This window comes from Pteropus medius, unplaced genomic scaffold (genome assembly GCF_902729225.1).
Source record: "Pteropus medius unplaced genomic scaffold, Ma_sr-lr_union100, whole genome shotgun sequence".
NCBI classification, from domain to species: Eukaryota; Metazoa; Chordata; class Mammalia; order Chiroptera; family Pteropodidae; genus Pteropus; species Pteropus medius.
Window position 1 is genome coordinate 12,471,803 of NW_024342474.1, and position 18,971 is coordinate 12,490,773.

An 18,971-nucleotide genomic window follows, 5' to 3' on the forward strand; every position below is an offset into this window, starting at 1 on the left:
AAAAAAATTATGTATTGGTAATAGAGCTTTTATCAAGAACTACAATGTTAATTATAAGAAAAACTTTATTGAGGTAATAATGAGTAACCAACTAAAGATCTAGCAAGTTCTCTATATAGTGATTAATCGATTAAAGAATGGATTTCAATTAGGTATTTAAGATGGTGTTTTCTTTTAACTATTTGTACTGTGATATCTGGTATTAAGAAAACATAATTCATATCATTTTAACTCTAAATTATAAAATCTGTTCTATCCTTGAAAATGCTGTTTTCAGAGCACCACAGAATAACTTCTTTGGACAAAGGAAGCTGGTTGCTTGGGAACATCAATCAAACTGGCTATTTTAGAGTCAACTATGATTTAAGGAATTGGAGATTATTAATTGATCAATTAATCAGGAACCATGAGGTAAACTGGATTTACTTATTAAAGATCTGTTTTGATATGTGAACTGCCATTTTAATCCTAAGTGATTCCATTTTTTCTTCTGGTTGACCTCATAGGTTCTCTCTGTCAGTAATCGAGCAGGCTTGATTGACGATGCCTTCAGCCTAGCCAGGTATGTTTTCCGGTGGATCTCCACGATAAAACTCATACCCATAAGACTTCCTCTAGTAAGCTAAATAGTACATATGTTTTTGAATAATAAATCTTTTAAAAACAATTTTTTACTCACTTTCTTCATGTTTGGAGATGAATTACAATAGTGTCCCAAACTCTTGATTGATAACAGCCTTAGGGTATTTCTGAGTCAGGAGAAGCTTTATCAATTTTCACTGCCAGTTCAATTTAACTCTCTGGAAATTAATAATCTCTTCCCAATTTCATTAATAAACTCTACAAAATGACCATTGTGCCATATTTGATTTTTGGTGGAAAATACCTTCCAGCTTCACTAGTGTTTTTTCCCTGACATATTCTAGTGTATCTTTTTCTCATGGTTTTTAAAAAAAATCTGATGCATTATGAAAAGCTTGTACTGCAAGACAGAAATAAATATTCCACAGAGTAAAGCAGTTCTGGACAAAATATATGTCAATTTTGTAGTAAAAACCTTTAATTTATACGTTAGAATAATATTTGCGTTGTTTTCATAATTATACTTATAATGTTAAAATCAGTTATTCCTTTGAATAGCCATTAAATAGTTATTCTTTTGAAATAACGTTGATTGTAAATCCAAGCTATTTACTGAGTTTTGAGACTAAATACTAAAATAAACTCATACTTTTTAATATTTTATATATCACATCCAAGTACAGTTTCAATTTTAGTAATCTAATGTTACAAACTACAGATTAGGTCATGGATAATTCTCATTACTTGTCTGGTTCTCACGATTTACCATATTTTCTCCCATGATAATTGTGTAAACCAGTTAGATATCTCTGTGCTGATATAAACATATAACTTATCTTAGTAATAAGCATTGTTTCATACATGAGGCCTAAACTGCTTTTACAATTTGTGTATTCAATTGGATTACAATTTTCCCCCATACATTAAAAATTATCTCATACCTTGTAGCATTCTAATTTGTTAAAACAAATGAACTTAAATATGGAAGGCTTGATAATTACTGCGATGGAAGCATAAAGCTTAGGGTCAGTTTACAAAGGTTAGTTTTTGTAGAAAGAAATTATGTAGAGGAAAGAATACATAAAAAATGGTAAAGAAAAAATTTCAGATGATTTCCTAGTAAAACAAAACAAAACAAAACAAAACAAAACAAAAACTCCGACCTTTGCTTTTCTGTTATCACTGAAGAAGCCAAGAACAATTACGAATTTTTTCTTTTATTTGATGAGTGATGCTGTATCAGTGCCTTCTTCTGACCATGTGTAGGTTTCAAGTACCAAATTGCCTACTAACTGAATGGAAAATCTAAGGACATTCTATCAGCAAGGGAGTGTCTAATGAAATTGTACTAGGTGAATGTGATTATTTAATTAGAACTGAGGTTTATTAGAACCTGCAAAGGTAAATGCAAGCTCTTCCATACCATGGCACCATTTTATTGGGCAAAAATTTAGAGGTAACAAAGGTGGAGGAAGGCCTACTGAGACAGGCCAGCTGAGATAATGATTAATATGTAGCTTTTGCTCTATAGTAAGATATGAAGACTTTGAAGAAAGTGTTAGATATGGCATGAAAATTATTTTGACGTAGAACTTTAGAGATTCAATGAAGCCGAAAAGAGAATGTATTTAATGTAACATCACACTGAGAGAGAAGCAGGGAAAAGAGAGAGAGGTTAAGTGAACCACGGGAAAAGTTTGGGGATGAAAAAGAGAATGAATATCACCAGCTAATAATTATTAAGCACTTATAAGATTCCAGACACTGTTCTGTTTTACATATTTTAATTTGTTTAATTCTTATAAGAACATCATGAGATAAATAGATATGTGTTGTTATTATTATTATTATTTTATAGATGAGAAAATTGAGGCTCAGAGAGGTTAAGCAACATGACCTATAATGTCACACAGCTAGTAATTGACCCAGCAAGGGCTTTGTCCATACAATCTGGCTACAGAGCCCATGATGTGCTACACACACACACACACACACACACACACACACACACACATACACATACACACATTTATTTATTTGTATTTATATATTTACATATAAATGTATCATCTCCCTATATATATCTACAAATTTATATCAGCAGTAATATTATGTATTTTAATAAAAGAGCCAGATAATATGGAAAGATTGAGGGATTTGAAACAGTAGTTCATGTGAATCTTTATGAATTTTAAATGATGGTGAGAAAGCAAATAAAGAGCAATATCCTAAAGAGAGAGGACAGATGGAGATTGAAAGGAAGAGATCTTTTGACTCATCTGCACTAAATTTATTTTTAAATGGAATATTTTATTTTATTAATGTGGATGAATTATTTTTTTCAAAAATTAAATTCCTGTTGAGTAAGACAACAGATTGCTTTCAATTGTTACTATGGAAGACTTAAAAGTTTGAAGTAAATAATTGCATTCTCATTTATACAGATTCACCAGGAAAATATACAAATCTCATTGAATAAATATTAAAATTTCTTTTACTGATCATAAGATAATTCTACTAGGATGAGAATAAAGAAATACAAAATCAGATTTATTCAGGCAAATGTCCTGTACTTACTTGTAGTTGTTATTCATATTTCACTGTATTCTAGTAAATGTTTCATTGTTTTACTACCAATCTGTATCAATCTTCTTTCACTTTCCAGAACACATCATGCTCTCTTTGGCTTTTTAGATAGCAAGTAGAAAATAGCAAATATTTATTAAAACATATGTTATAGGTGTTGTACTGAGGCTTTTATGAATGGTCTTGCTCAGTCTTCTTCATAAACACATGGAGTATGTGTGCGTTATTACTATGACCATTTTATAACTGAGATATGGAGGTTAAGAAGAGTTAAGTCGTTTAGCTCAAGTTGCACAGCTTTTAAATTGGGCGGGGGAAGGGATTAGGATTCAACCCCAAACAGTGGCACAACAGAGACCATCACCTCAAGTCATAGTGACTGCCCATTATATAAAATTTCTTCCCAATCCCATCACCTTTGTCTGTTAGGAATATTACTAGCTGCTTAAAAAAACAAAATTTACTTGCATACCCTTACTTGTAGCCTTGCCTGTCCCCTCCAATAAGAGTAATATGACATCCTAATGACCTTTATTACAGCAGTTGTACCTTTGTAGCTCAATTGCTTGCTTTTCTGGGTCTCTGATGATTCTTGGATGATCTTAAGGACAAGGCTTTGTCTTATCCTTGTATTACTACCGCTTCACTTAATCTTTGGTATAGGATTATGTCAATATACATTTGTTGCAAGAATTGATAATTAAGTATTAGTTATTCAAACTGTAAATTTTTATGTTATTATTTTTGTTCAATTAAGAAAACATCCTGGGTATTCTTTTAATGGTTGCTTTTTTTCACTGTAACTACACACACACACACACACACACATACACACAAACACAAAGAAATGCCAAGAATAGTCCTGCTTCCTGCACATGTACATTTTTTCTGCTTAGAATGTTTTCCTCTAGACTTCTCTCAAATGACCTAAATTATACCTTTTTCAAGTATGAAAGTTCTTTATCAAGACAAAATCTGAAACTTTCACTTGGCACCCTCAAGAACAATCTGTTCAGGATCCCTAGAGATGATTGTGCAGCTGAGGACAATTATACATGAGCAGGGGCTGAAATCCAGCTTGCAATCCACCTGATCTACCCAGAGGGGATCCCTCTTCTAGTTTGCACAAAGGTGCCATATGTGCCAGAGGAAGCCTTTCTGGTATTGTTATTCGATTCTGTGCAAGGCTTAACTTTCCAACTACCAGAAAACTCATAGAAGACAACCCCTTCCTATCTCCATTCTCTTCAACCCCTACCTATCTCCATTGTTACAATATGACCTCATGACCCCTTCTAAATGTTCTTTTGTTGATTCTGCTTTTATCCTTTCCTTTCCTACAACCTCTATCTTAGTTCTGGCTTTTATTTTCACTTGAAATATTGTAAGAATCTGAGTAGTTTCTCTGCCTCCAATATCCTTCTTTCTTTTTAAAAAAATCTTTATATTTTTATTTTCTTCAATTATAGTGGACATACAGTAATAAGAGTAACATGACGTCATACAGAATACTACTGACTATATTCCCCATGTTATACTACACATCCCCATGACTATTCTGTAACCACCAATTTGCACCTCTTAATTCCCTCTCCCATCACCCACCCCCCATTCCCCAATTTGCCAACCAGTGAAATGCTCTCTGTATCCTTGAGTTTATCTCTTGTTTGTTTATCCTGTTCTTTAGTTTTCACATACCACATTTGTCTTTCTCTATCTGACCCACTCCACTCAGCACAATACCCTCTAGGTCCATCCACGTTGCTGCAGATGGCAAGATTTCATTTCTTTCAATGGCTGAGTAATATTCCATTGTATATATATATATATACCCGCTCTTTCCTCTCCATTCATCCACTGATGGACACCCAGAGTCCTTCCATATTTGAGCTATTGTTGTAATGCTGCAAGGAACATATGAATTCACATGTCCTTTCTAAGTAGTGTTTTAGGTTTCTTCAGATAAACACCCAGAAGTGGGATAAATAGATCCTTCTTTGTCTCGTTATAGCCCTTGTTCCAATGTCGACTCTGTCTGGTAAAAGTATTGCCACCCTACCTTTTCTTTGTTTGTTTCCATTTTCATGAAACATCTTCCTCCATCCCTTCACTTTCAGTCTGTGCATGTCCCTCAATCTGAAGTGAGTCTCTTGTAAGCAGTACAGGCAAGGGTCCTGTTCTCTTAACCATTCAGCCATTCCATCTTCTGATTGGAGAATTTTATCTACCTATATTGAAAATAACTGTTGCTACATACGTAGCTATCGTCATTCTATCATTCACATTTTTTATCTTTCTTTCTTTTTTCTTCTTCTTAAAGAAGTCCCTCCACAACACTTCCCATAACACTGGCTTAGTGATGATGAACTCCCTCATCCTTTTCCTGTGTGGGAAGCTCTTTATCTGTCCTTCAAATCTAAATGATAGCTTTGTGGGGTAGGGTAATCTTGGTTGTAGGTCCTTGCTTTTCATCACTATGAATGTTTCATGTCAGTCCCTTCTGGCCTGCAAAGTTTCTGTTGAGAAATCAGCTGACAGTCTTACGGGAGCTCCCTTGTAGGTAACTACCTGCTTTTCTCCTGCTGCTCTTAAGATTCTCTATCTGTTTTTAACCTTTGACATTTTAATTATGATGTGTCTTGGAGTGGGCCTCTTTGGGTTCATCTTGTTTGGAACTCTCTGCATTTCCTGGGCTTGTATATCTATTTCTTTCACCAGCTTAGGGAAGTTTTCTGTCATTATTTCTTCAAATAAGTTTTCAATCCCTTGCTCTCACTCTTCTCCTTTGGTACTCCTGTGATGAGAATGTTTTTATGCTTGATATTGTCCCAGAGGCCCCTTAAACTATCTTCACGTTTTTAGATTTTTTTTCTTGTTGCTGTTCTAATTGGGTGTTTTCTGCAGCCTTATCTTCTAAATTGCTGATTCAGTTCTCTGCTTCATCTAATCTACTCTTAATTCCTCCTAGGTAGTCTTCATTTCAGTTATTGTATTTTTCATTTCTAATTGGTTCTTTTTTATGTTTTCTATCTCCACTTTTATGTTTTCTATCGCTTTGTTGAAGTTCTCACTGAGTTCATCTACTCTTCCTTTAAGTTCATTGAGCATCCTTTAACAAATGTTTTGAACTTTGCATCTGGTAAATCACTTTTCTCCATTTTGTTTAGTTCTCTCTCTGGAACTTTGTTCTGTCCTTTCATTTGAGACATATTTCTTTGTCTTCTCATTTCGGCTGCCTCCCTGAGTTTGTTCCTATGTATTAAGTAGGGCTGCTATGTCTCCCAGTCTTAGTAGAGTGGCCTTATATAGCAGATGTACTGTGGGTTCCAGTGGTACAGTCTTCCCTGGTCACCTAAGCTGGGTGCTCCAGTTATATGCCTAGTATGGGTTGTGTGTGCCGACCTGTTGTAGTTGAGCCTTGGTTGCTGTTTGCTCATCAATGCGAGGGATTGATCTTGAGCTGATTGGTTGTGATGACTGGCCATGACCAGAGGAGGAGCTGTTGTGCAGGCGCTGACCCCACAGAGCAGGATTCGCTTCAGCGGGGCTCTGATGCATGTTCTGTCTGCCCTTTGGAAGTGTCATTTTCAGATGTAACCACAGCTGGTGCTCTGGCTCAGACTGAAGTTGGCCACTGGGTATGCAGGCCCAGGCCTCCTGGGAGGGGCCATGCCTCAGGCCTATTTCAGCTGCAGCCTGTGCCTTGCCGGGGCATGAACCACCAAACAATCTGGAGATGGCCGCCACCCACACTGGGCTTGGAAGTGCCTTGAGAGGCCAAGTTGCAAACCGAGGCCAGTTGCCACTAGTACCAGTCTTGAGGCTGCTCAGTACAAGGCACACGGAGGCCAGATGCTGCTTACTTAGATTTTGTGAATCTTCAAGAGATTTTAGGAAAGTCTGCAGCATGCACTAAGACAGGCTATAGGGAAAAGCTACTGGAAGTAGCTTGGGTGGGCCTGCAACTTGGGAAGGGTGAGATCTCAGGGAATCACCAGGGCAGGGCAACAAGCGTTAGCTATCTTGATGGAGACTCAGATATGGAGCCCACCTGGGTCTGCAAGTAGGGCTCAATGAAAGAACAAAGGCTTCTGCCAGCACATCTGTCTGGGAGAAAGCTGCCCTTCCAGCCCTTGCCCTAAAGCCAGATGACTCTATTTCTTCCCCTATGTCCCTGGTGTCTTTTGAGCTGCTGCTCCAGCACTAGAGCTCAGAGCAAGTGAGTCCAGCAGCAGTTAAGTCCATTTGCAGGCCCCTTAAGAGGAAAGTCTGCATTTCCCTCAGCCCTCTGTCGCACTCAGCCACAATCTCCGCTGGTTTCCGCAGTCGGAAGTTGTGGGGATTTCTCTTGCTGGCACTGGAACCCTGGGCTGAGGAGCTTAGTGTGGGACTAGGACCTTTCACTCCTCCAAGGGGACCTCTACAGCTACTTCTCCTGATTCTTAACTGCCACATGTGGGTGTGGGTCCAAACCATTTTGTGTCTCTGTCCTTCTTCCCATTCTCAAGGTGTTCTCTTCTGTGTGTCTCCAGTTGTAGGATTTCTGTTCAGCTAAACTTCAGGGGACTCCCAATGATGGCTTTTCTGTAATTTAATTGTAATTTTGATGTGGTTGTGAGAGGAGGCAAGCACAGTGTTTACTTACTTCGCCATCTTGATCAGAACTCTTAATGGTTGCTTTTAAAATATAAACACCACATGAATAAATTCTAATTGTCCAAGATTAAAACAAAAGATAAATACTATATGAAGATTTTCTTTCACTCCTTCCTACACCATGCCAATACTTTACCTTCCTCACAGATAAAATTATTATTTAGCCAATATTAATCCAGAAATTACACTTCTATACAGTTTATTTATTTTTTTCTCATAAAAAGAAATCATTCTGTTCTCTGATTCATCTATAAAAATAAGTCTGGGGAGGTTTATTCCATATTTAAAAAAAATTTACAATAATAATAAAGACTCCAGTGATTATCCTTGAAGTCTTTTGTTGTGTAATATGTATTTTTATAAGATTGATTCCTGCAAATGGAATGTTTGGTTCAAAGAGTATAAAATTTTTAATAAATATTGCAAATTGTATGAGAGGTTCAATTTCCTCAAATTCTCTCAAACCCTTCATGATAATGAAGAGTACACATCTTTTACATTTTTGAGAGTCTGCAACAAAAATTATTTTTGTGAAGTTGTTGCAGTACTAGTTAAATTAGCTTTTGCACATTTTCTATATATACATTTTACATATATGCATTTGTCATTTGTACTTTTTTCTTTTGTGAATTATTACTTGGTTAAAAATGAAAGATAAAAACTTAATAGAAGATGGGGGAAATATTTTTATTGCTCCATTTTCCTATATATTTTGGATGTTTTTGGATATTAATCCTTTTTGTAGCACATATTTTACAGCATTTTCCCGTAATACTTTGCCTTTTTTTTTTTTCATTTTGTGGTGTATTTTATCATTCAAAGGCTTTTAATTTATATGTCAAGGCATTTCTTTTATAGCTTTCTGGTTCTCTGGTTCTGTCTCACATGGAAGACCTTTTCTATCTGAAGATTTTGAAAATATTCCATTTTTTTCTATAAACACAATTTTGTTTTTACATCTATCTCCTCAACCCTTCTTTCTCTAATTTATTTTATGCATAAAATGGAATTGGAGTCTATTTTTTTTTTAATGTTAATACATTTATAAGCAATTATTTCAATTTTATTTAAAAGGCCTTTCTTATTCACATATTTGTAATCCTATCTTTATCTAAATACAAACTCATATTTTAATTTGATTCTGTTTAATTGGGCTCTTTGTTCTTTTCAGCACTAGTACCATCTTGTTCTAATCAGTTTAGCTTTATAGTATGTTGTGGTTGACAAAGTTTTCTTTTGTTCTCTTTAAAAATTTTACATATTTTCTCTTAAATAAGAACTTAAAATTAATTTGACAAAGCCTACTAAAAAGCCCTGCTGTAGATATGACAAGATATGCATTGGATATATAAATTAATTTTTAAAGAGTTAATGTCTTTTTAAATATGAGCTTTCCAATACCAAATCTTGTTGCTCCTTATTTACCCAGGTCCCTAAGTCAAGTCCTTTGATTTTTATGTACATGGGTTGTGGTAATATCACATTATTCCCTATTTTTTAAAACAATATATGCTGCTAAAGGAAATGGCATTCCTTCTACACTTACATATTCTATTTTTCATAACTTGTATACATAGAATTAATTAATTGATTGTCTTGCAAATGTCATTGTGTTTTGACTTGAACTTTGAAATTAGGGACTAAAAAGCCTAAATTTTTGTTGTTTGGTGCTTGTGTTCGTTTTTGGTTTTTGTTTTAATAAAGCATTGTTAGATTGGGTGATACAAAAATGAATAAGATGCATTCCTTGTTTTCAATGACAATACTATCTAGCAAGAAAAATACACTGTAGACAACTATATTCAGTGCTATGAATAAAATATTATGAAAGCATCGGGAAGTAATGAACGTAGCCTAAGAAGATTATGGAGAATATGATACAGGAAATAACATTTGAAGAATGAAAATTTACTATAGAAACCCATTAAAGGTTTAAAAGTAAGAGAATAAGAGTAGGAAAAAATATAAACTAGAGGATGAACTTATGTCTGGAGAATTGTTACAATAGTAATGCTCACGTTACAACTTGGGTAAAGCAGAGATTTAAGGAGTGGAATTGGCAGGTAGATAAGGTAAGAATTCTTATTGAAGTTATTAGCTTAACATGTGATAAAAACTAGAAATTTGGAAGGTTTAAATAGGAAATATAATAACCACTGGATTTGGATATTTAAAGCTATTAACATGCTCTGGAGTACAATTTAAAAAAGCTGTAAAATGTGTATCACTGACTTGTGAACTTATGTTGTATTTTGTTTGAGATATTCAAAATACATAAAAATTATCTGGGAAATTTATTCATATTCAAAAAAGTTCCAGAGATAAATCATCATCATCATGATCATCATGCTCATGATCATCATTATCATCATCACCATCACCATCATCATCATGGCCCTGAATAGTTCCTGTACTGATTTATTTATTTAGTCATCACTTTCCTAGAAAATTTAATTATACAGAACAAACACATGCAGTTTACTGCATTATTAATATTATAATATATTTTTTAGCCCACATAGAATATTTTAAAAGTTTCTGTTATAGTTTGTCCTATTAAGAGTGCAGTCACTTCCAATGCCTTAACAAGGGCAGATTATTATAACCTTGTCTTTATTAAGGAATAAGATAGATATTTCTTTTAAAATATTAGTGTTAACAACAAGCATAAGGACCTGTTTCTGGAGATTATGAGTGTCACGCTTAAAAGTGCTCTCATATGTAAGTTAAAAAATTAATAAATACATTTTATTGACTTGTTTTGAAGTTTATAAGTCTGAGATATGGTAGGAAAACTGGAAATTCAGTACATGAACCAATGAAAATATAATGGCTCATGAAGAAGCAAATTATGAGAACATCCAAAACCTACCTTGGCACGTTGTTTTTGTTTCTGAGCCCTGGTTTCAGGACTGGAAACAGCATTGTTAGAACCACCTTAACTATGTTTATAAACTGAGTGGTAGTAATATGCTCCTTCTGGGACTTCTTCCACGATGGATTTTATTAGTTCTTCTGTTTCTTCAGGATGGCTCTCCTGCATCTTGCTTAAAGTTCCTCTTGCAAATTATATGTTGATCTTTTCTTCACTCATTGAAGAAAATAGTAGTGTGTTGTCCCTGAGAGAGACTGTTCTCTGAACAGGGCTAGAGAAGGAGCTGATTTTCCTACTTTGATAGCTGGTTGCTTAAATGTGTAATGCACTGACCTTTCATAGATGACATTGAGAAGGAAAGACTTAGAAACACTTTTTTTGAGAAATACCTTGGCAGACTGGATTTTTTGTCTTGCTTCTCCCACTTTGTTCTGGAGATAACGAGACTACTTCACTTCAGCTGAACATTGCAGTGAAAAAACGGATTAAGGATTTTGGGCCCCTTGACACTGTCTACTGCTTTATAAATTCTGATTTAATCAAGGATGTTTAGTTTCAGAATACTTTCTTTAATCACCACCTTTTTCTTTTTTAAAAAATACTGTATAATCTCAGCATAAACATTTTTCTTTCTTAGTTGTATTTTATAATGAAATGATGAAAGTTAATAATAGATTACTGAGAATACTGATTAAAACATATTTTATATTGTACTCAATGGGAAGAGAGAGAAGAGTGATTCTTTAGCTGTTTGTATTAGACTCATTTGGGAGAAGTATCCATGTATGACTATATTCTTATTTTATATTTTCTTAAGCCACCAGAATATGTGTGCAAAAGGATTACAAGTAAATATTTATGAAATCTTGAAAAGTGATAGAATTGTTTATTGCAAATAAGATTATTTGTTGGCTGTATGCTTTCAATCTTCTGCAAAAAGCTATTAAAATTAGCTCATAGTTACCCTCTCAGCCTTTCTAACCAGTGCAGATCTTTGGCCATTCCCAAAAGATCACAATATTTCTCACATCTCTGAAGCCGGGATTCTAATTATCTATTTGTCATCATCAGCTAATGTTCCTCTTGAGAGATAAAAAAGTCACCTTGAAGCTCTCTCATTTTATACATTTCTGCATACAATTACTTAACAATTTGTATCTGAAAGGTCTCTAAATTAGTCTTAGTTTATGCAACACTTTGCCACAGATAAATTGTAAAAATAGTTTGAAAACATTTTCAGGACATTTTACTGTAATGAGATGGCTTGCTTTCTGTGATAACTCAGTAAAAGCCTAGAATATATGCCTAATTTTCAAGCTGTACTGTTCCTGTAGACATACATTTGTTTGCTCAAGGTTAGAGTGAGGTAACATGTTCCTTTGAGCTATACTTAGAAATCTTTTGAGGGTGGAGTCACAGATGTTGTCCTAGTGATAAGGATTGAGTGGGAGCCACCATACCAGGTACTTCTGAGAAGTACCAACCTCCTGAGGCACTAAGAGTAAGCCTGTGGCTCTTGAGGATGATGAACTTTCTTAGAGACTTTTAAATTATACTGCATTGAATAAAAAGCAAATGTGTAACCTTCTGATGCCAACTTTGTGTTTCAGCTCTGTAGGCGAAAATGTTTTAATATTAATATCTAATGACTGAGAGTGTTGAGTAGAAAGTAGAAGAGAGATATTTTGATATCGTTCTGTAGGTTTAATTCATTTTCATAGCAAACAGACTGCACTCTTGAGTTACAAAACTGTGGGTGATGTTTGCAGGCTACATGGATTTGCGTGAACCATTCTTTTTAAGAATAAGTAGTCTAAATTTCTAAATGCAAATACAAATTTGTTTGAATAAGTATATATGTTTATGCTCTTTAACATCTCATAATTAAAAAAAATTTATAATTTACATTGCAATTAGTACTGTCTTGTCATATTTGACATAAAATTGTGATTCTTTTGATTCTCTAATTGTGTTGAAAACCTGAGATTTCATAAGAATTTGCTCTAGGATTTCTGAATTTCCCAAGAATTTGAAATATTTCCCTGTTCACAATTTAAATTATTTAGGCAGAGCTTCCTCCAAAATGGTCGTGTGTACCTCCAACTTTACCTACATACATATTTGTAATATAAACTTTTAACATAAAGACCTGAATTATTATCTTAGTTTTTCTCTTTTCATGAATTTGAGTTATTCCTTCTGCTGCTTGCTGGAAATCTTTTGCATATTCAAGTGCAGTGCTCTTTTGAGCATGATCCGAGAGACCACCTGCATCAGACTCACCTGAGATGTTTTATTAGAAATTGCATATTCCTCAGGCTACATAGAATCTGCATTCCATGCAGCGCTTCACGAGATTCTGACACACACAATAATGTTAAAACCACTGCTTTTGAGGCCCAGAGGGTATTTATGGCATCAGTTTAGACAGGCAGGTGTTCCTTTAACTCTGAAAGGCCTTAAAGTAAGCATCATTAACAACAGTGTCATTTCTTTAGATTCTGAAGGCATGAGTTGATCATTCAACAGCTAGGATATCAGGGAATCAGTTACAAATATCCAAAAATATATGTTACTATTTCAGATATTTCATCCAATACCTCTAAACATAACTCATAATCTGAGTGTCCTGGAAATTTTCCCAAGCATGGAAAGGTACTGGAGGGTTCTGATATCATTAGGAGATACTTTTACATTCAAATGAGCACACTGGCACATATCAACCATGCATGTACATACTGATCTCTAAGATCTTTAGTAGTTTTCCTTGGTGAAAACATAGCAGAATTTTCTTGAAAGTTAATTTGTTGTATAAACCTGAAATATTCTGCAAATCTATTGCCAAGTAGGCAAGAACAGTCAAGCTACCTACAACAAGTGTCTACTGAGAGGTTATTTAGTTTTTGTTGTTATTCTGTTATCTTTGAGGGAATCAAGAACATGGAAAGATGAAGGGAAAAAAAAAAGATAAATAAATAGGTTCTTTCATGAAGGGAGTATTGCTAAGAAGGAAGAAAGAATTTGTGGTAGACTCAGTCTATGGAAAAACTAAATTCTGTCACTTGGCTTACTAATGTAAAAATCTATTTTGCCATATATTCTGACTCTCAAGAAGCTTTCTTTCATTTTTATTATGGTAAATTAAATTATAAAGAAATCTTTAAAATAGGAATATACAAATATAAGTATTAATACAGGTTTTTTGGTATACTTACTGCTTTAAGTTGTCTTGCAATGTTATTTTCCCACCTTAGAACTGAGATTTGTAGGGTCTTTTCTAATAGTCATCTTCCTAACAAACGTGCTAATCAACCAATGATAAAGTAAAAAACTATTCATATTTTTCTCCCAGAACTTATAAGATCTATTTAGAGCTTTAAGAGTTATTTACTCAAAGTGGTAGTGCTACATTGTTAAGGAAACTGGAATAAATAGAATAGGAATAGATATTTTACAGTAGTTTATACTTGCCATGAATATTTGAAGATTCCATTTTTATATTTGAGGAGTCGATAATTTGGGGAAGAGAAGAAAGGAAAGGAAATTTAGTTCCCATATTTTGAGCAATGAAGGTAAGTGGTTAATTCAAATTAACACCTATTTTTGCTTATGTGGCAAACAAATCTTAAAGCTTTGAGAGAGGATGTGAAATACAGGATGTTCTCTGTTAATTGCATGCAATTTGAACTATTTTCTGTAGAATGCTTAGAATGTCTTAATGTGAAATGGAGTACTGAAGAGGCCTTCACTATTTTGGATGTAAGAAAACATCAGATTAGAAAAACTTGACTCATTGCTGCTGTGTCAAAACCTATTTAATGTTATTTAAAGATGTGTGTACAGACCCACTCAGAAGCTAAGAAATAGTGCTGGACCCTGCAGAATGAGATCATATCTGAATTGCAGGTTGGGTTCTTCCTAAACAGGAAATGGCCTGGAATACAGATAATTCTCACTTCTGAAGGAAGTAGGTAGAGGTTTCCCGTTGTTTAGCTGCTTCACCTAATTAGAAAGAAAATGTTAGTCTAGCAGTCTATATGTGACAAATTCATGTAAGGCTAATAGGTCCTAAAGAGAATAATGATTGAGTATTAGAGAATTTTATGTGATGCTAACTTAAACACACTCTAAATTAGTGGAGTGTTTTTGGGAATGTTGTCAGAAATACCAAAATAGAAAGAACTCCAGGTGAAAATTAGTTGATTTTACATTGCCAGTGTGCAAATGTATTGGAAATTAATTGGATAAGCAGAGGGCAAGATCATGAATTTTATCCATGCCATATTGAGGGAAATGTTACTTCTCCTTTTTCATTTTTTCAATAATAATGAGACTATTATTATAGAAAAACAGTCACTATACAAAGCAATTAAGCCTCTGGCTTCCTCGTTTACTATATTTTTTAATTTTTATCTTTGTAGAGTTTCTCAAGTTTTTCTATTTCCATTTTTAAAATGTCACTATATTCTGTTGAATTTTGACATTGATAGACTATTAGTTATTTTTTTTTTTTAGGGTATGAAGAGTTGAGAAATCCATAAGAACATTTATGTTTCAATAAATGCAAAGTAATATGTGGAGTATTTTAATACATTATATATACAGTGTGAATGTTAATGAGTTTGTTGATAGCTAGATTATGAATACATGGATTGAAAGGTAGGTGGATAATAAAGACAGAGCCATGATACAAATATAGTGATTTCATCCTATGATGAAATCATTATATTTGGCCCCAGAAAGACTATTTCTAGCATCCTTATTTTCTTTGGAAAAGTCATATAGAATTTTAAAATTTGAGGATCATAGCTGAGGTTTATTTGAAATAAATTCAAGTGATTTTCTTAGTGAAAGGAAGATATTACTGTGATAAATATTTTATCCACATGAATTATATCCTAAATAATTTTTACAGGTAACAATAAAAGTTACAAGTGTTTAATGAAGATAGTTTCCAATATTCACTTACTCATGTATGCCAAATTAAAAGAAAGGTAGGGAAATATGTTCTTTATTCGTTAGTCTATATTTCATCATTATAAAAATGCACAGAAGCTAGTTGGAAAATCTTTCAATAGTTACTTCGTTTGTATGTGCTGTCATCATCCAATATCTATTTTTCATTGCAGATAAATTAATCAGTTTTTAAAGTGTCTGTATGTGGTATTAAGATGAACTGTGTGTTCTTCTTATCATCTACAGATAAATGAAATGATAACATCTTTCGCAAACAGGCAAAATGAAAATAATGAAAAGCATGAGAAGCACTTCAAAATGCTTTTAGAGGATTGACCTTTTTTATTTTAATTTCTGATATCACTGAGAATAATTCACAAATGGAACATTCTGTAATACAAAGTTAGTCGACAATATTTTTCAGCTTTATAGTAACAGCTTTGTATATTCGAAATACATGGTGGTTAAGAATATATGTAGATAGGAATGAAATGGTAATCTCAAATGGCCTATATACTATGTGACAGTTCATTTATTTAACAAATATTTAATAAGCACTGCTGTGTACCAGGCACTGTTATAGACAGTAGAGTAAATAACAGTGAATAAAAGAGCCAAAGTTACTGCTTCATAGAGCTTACATTACAGTGGAGAGTGATTAAAATCAGATTTTCATGCAAATAAACGTATGTCAGATGGTGATTCTCTTAGAATAAATAAATAGTAAAGCAAAGAATGGGAGTGTTCAGAGAAGTAGCACAGTGAAGGAATTTATTTTAAATAGTCAGGGAAGCTATCACTTTTCAGTTGATATTTGAGCAGTGACTTAAAAGTAGTAAATAAAGGAGCCATCTGGTAGTGAACCATTCCAGACAGAGGAACATCAAATGCAAAGGAGCTGAGGTAGAATGTGCTTGGTGTGTCCAAGGGAAAGATGGTTGTTGCTCTAATGGAGTAAGTAACTGGCATGGAAGGATGCAATGAGCGTAGGGAGGTAACAAACACTGATTATGTAAGGCCCAATAGACTATTGTGAGAATTTGGGGTTTTATTCAGAGTGAGAGGGAACATCATTACAAAGTTTTTGAATATAAGAGTGATGTGATCAAACATGTTTTTAATGAATCACTCTGGCTGCTCCATTGAGAGTATACCAGGACAGAGCAAGTATGGAAGCAGGGAACCCAGTTAGAAGGACAATTAAGACAAACTCTTAAGATAGATGTTGAGAGCTATAATACAGCAATTTTCCTAGTGAGGAACAAGAGATGCCACAGAGTACCTTGGTGGCTTCCTGAGTGGCAGAGGTTTACATAGCAGAATTATAGACCATTACAGTTGTTTTCATGGAAAATAGTTATTAAGCAGCAATAGCAAGAAAAAAAAATAGACATTCATATTTTTTAAGCTTTTGGGTTGCTTCCAGTTTCAGTCTATTATGACTAATGCTGCTATGAACATTTGCATATTCATCTCTGTGTGGTTATGTTTTCCTTTTTCTTAGTAAATACCTAGGAGTAGATTTGATGGGATGTATGGTAAGATTACTTTACTAGATACTACCAAACTGTTTTACAAAGTGGCTGGACCACTTTGCATTCCAACAAGCAAGGTATGACAGTCCCATTTGCTTTGCTTCCTTGCCAACCACTTAGTACTGTCAGTCTTTTTAACATCGACCTTTATATTGTGTATATAGTGTATCTTACTGTGATCGTTTTAATTTTTACTTCTCTGATAATCAATGATATTGAGAATCTTTTCATGCACTTATTTGCCATCTCTATATCTTTTTTCTGAAATATCTCTTCAAACTTTTTGTCTGTTTTTTGAAATTTGATTGTCTTCTTATTGAGGTATAAGAATTCTTTAAATATTCTGAGACAAGCCTATTAGTCAGACATATGTTTTGCAAAATTTTCTCCCACTTTATAGTTTGCTTTTATATTTTCTTAACTTGTCTTTCAATATTGAAAGTTTTTCATCTTGATGTGGTCCATTTTATAATTATTTTCTGTTATATTTGTGCTTTGTATGTTCTAAGATATCTATATTAAATCCAATAATACAAAGTTTTCCTTCTATGTTTTTGGTGAAAGATTAATAATTTTAGCTCATTTATGCAAGTCTATCATACATGTATAGTTAACTTTTGAGTACAATATAAGGTAAGGGTTACAGTTGATTGTTTCCATACAGATATCTAGTTGTTTCAGCACTATTTGTTTAAAAGACTTATTTTTCTGACTTTCCCTGCCCTCTTTGTCAAAAATCAGTTGACTTTGTAAATTGTGAATCTATTTTTTGGACTCTGTAGACTGTTCCATTGATCTATATACTATTACTATGCCAATACCACACTTATCTTGATTACTGTAGCTTTAGAGTAAGTTTTTTAGAATTTTGGTTGTGATTATAAATCAGTTTGGAGAGAATTGCCATTTAACAATATTTATGTTTGTGGAATATCATTTTTCAGGTCTTTTTTTGAGTTTTTAGTGTATAGGTCTTACATATCTCTTAATAAATTTATTCTTGAATATTTTATATTTTATGTTATTGTAAATGAACTTGTTTTTAAAATTTAACATTTGGCTGATTAGTTGCATATGTGTGTATGTCTACATACATGTTAAGTAGTCTTTATATGTATAGACACACACATATCAGAGATTGACAAGCTATGGCCCACCAGCCATCCACCTGCTTTTGTAAATGAAGTTTTATTGAAACACAGCCATGCTTATTTATTTATATATTGTCTATGACTGTTTTAATGCTACAAATGTAGAATTGAATTTTTGCAACAGAGACTGTGTGGCCTACAAGCTCGAAATATTTGCTATCTGGTCCTTTAAGAATAAGTACGCCAACTCCTCATATATAGAAATACACTTGAATTTTTTATATTGACTTTATATCCTTCAACCTTGCCAAATTCACTTATTACTTCTTAATAGTTTTTTTTTTTAATAGTTTCCTTAGGGTTTTCTACAACCAGTGTAATGTTGTCTGGAAATAACAATAATTTTATTTCTTCCTTTCCATTTTTTATGCATTGTATTTCTTTATATTAATAAAATAATTTTGAAATATTCTCTAATATTCTATTGTATGAGTGTATATGCCATAATTAAACATGTTTAGATTATTGGAAATTTACAGTGTTTTCAAACTTTCACTTTGAGTAATTCTAAAGATTATTTTTACTCATGCAGTTTTTATTATTTATTTATTGTTTGCTAAGATATATTTTTGGAGCTTTTATTATTGAGTCCATGATTGTAAACATGATTAAAATCATTGAAGCAAACTG

The 18,971-nt window shown here is 33.5% G+C and overlaps 1 protein-coding gene across 1 annotated transcript in view; it reads left to right on the plus strand.

Moving 5' to 3' along the window:
- The window catches only part of TRHDE (thyrotropin releasing hormone degrading enzyme), a 335,250-nt gene that overhangs the window by 266,378 nt on the left and 49,901 nt on the right, over positions 1-18,971 (plus strand). Inside the window, exons 11-12 of the mRNA XM_039866032.1 lie at positions 278-411; positions 507-562. Of these exons, the coding sequence (XP_039721966.1) occupies positions 278-411; positions 507-562 (190 nt within the window). The remainder of the gene's footprint in view (positions 1-277; positions 412-506; positions 563-18,971) is intronic.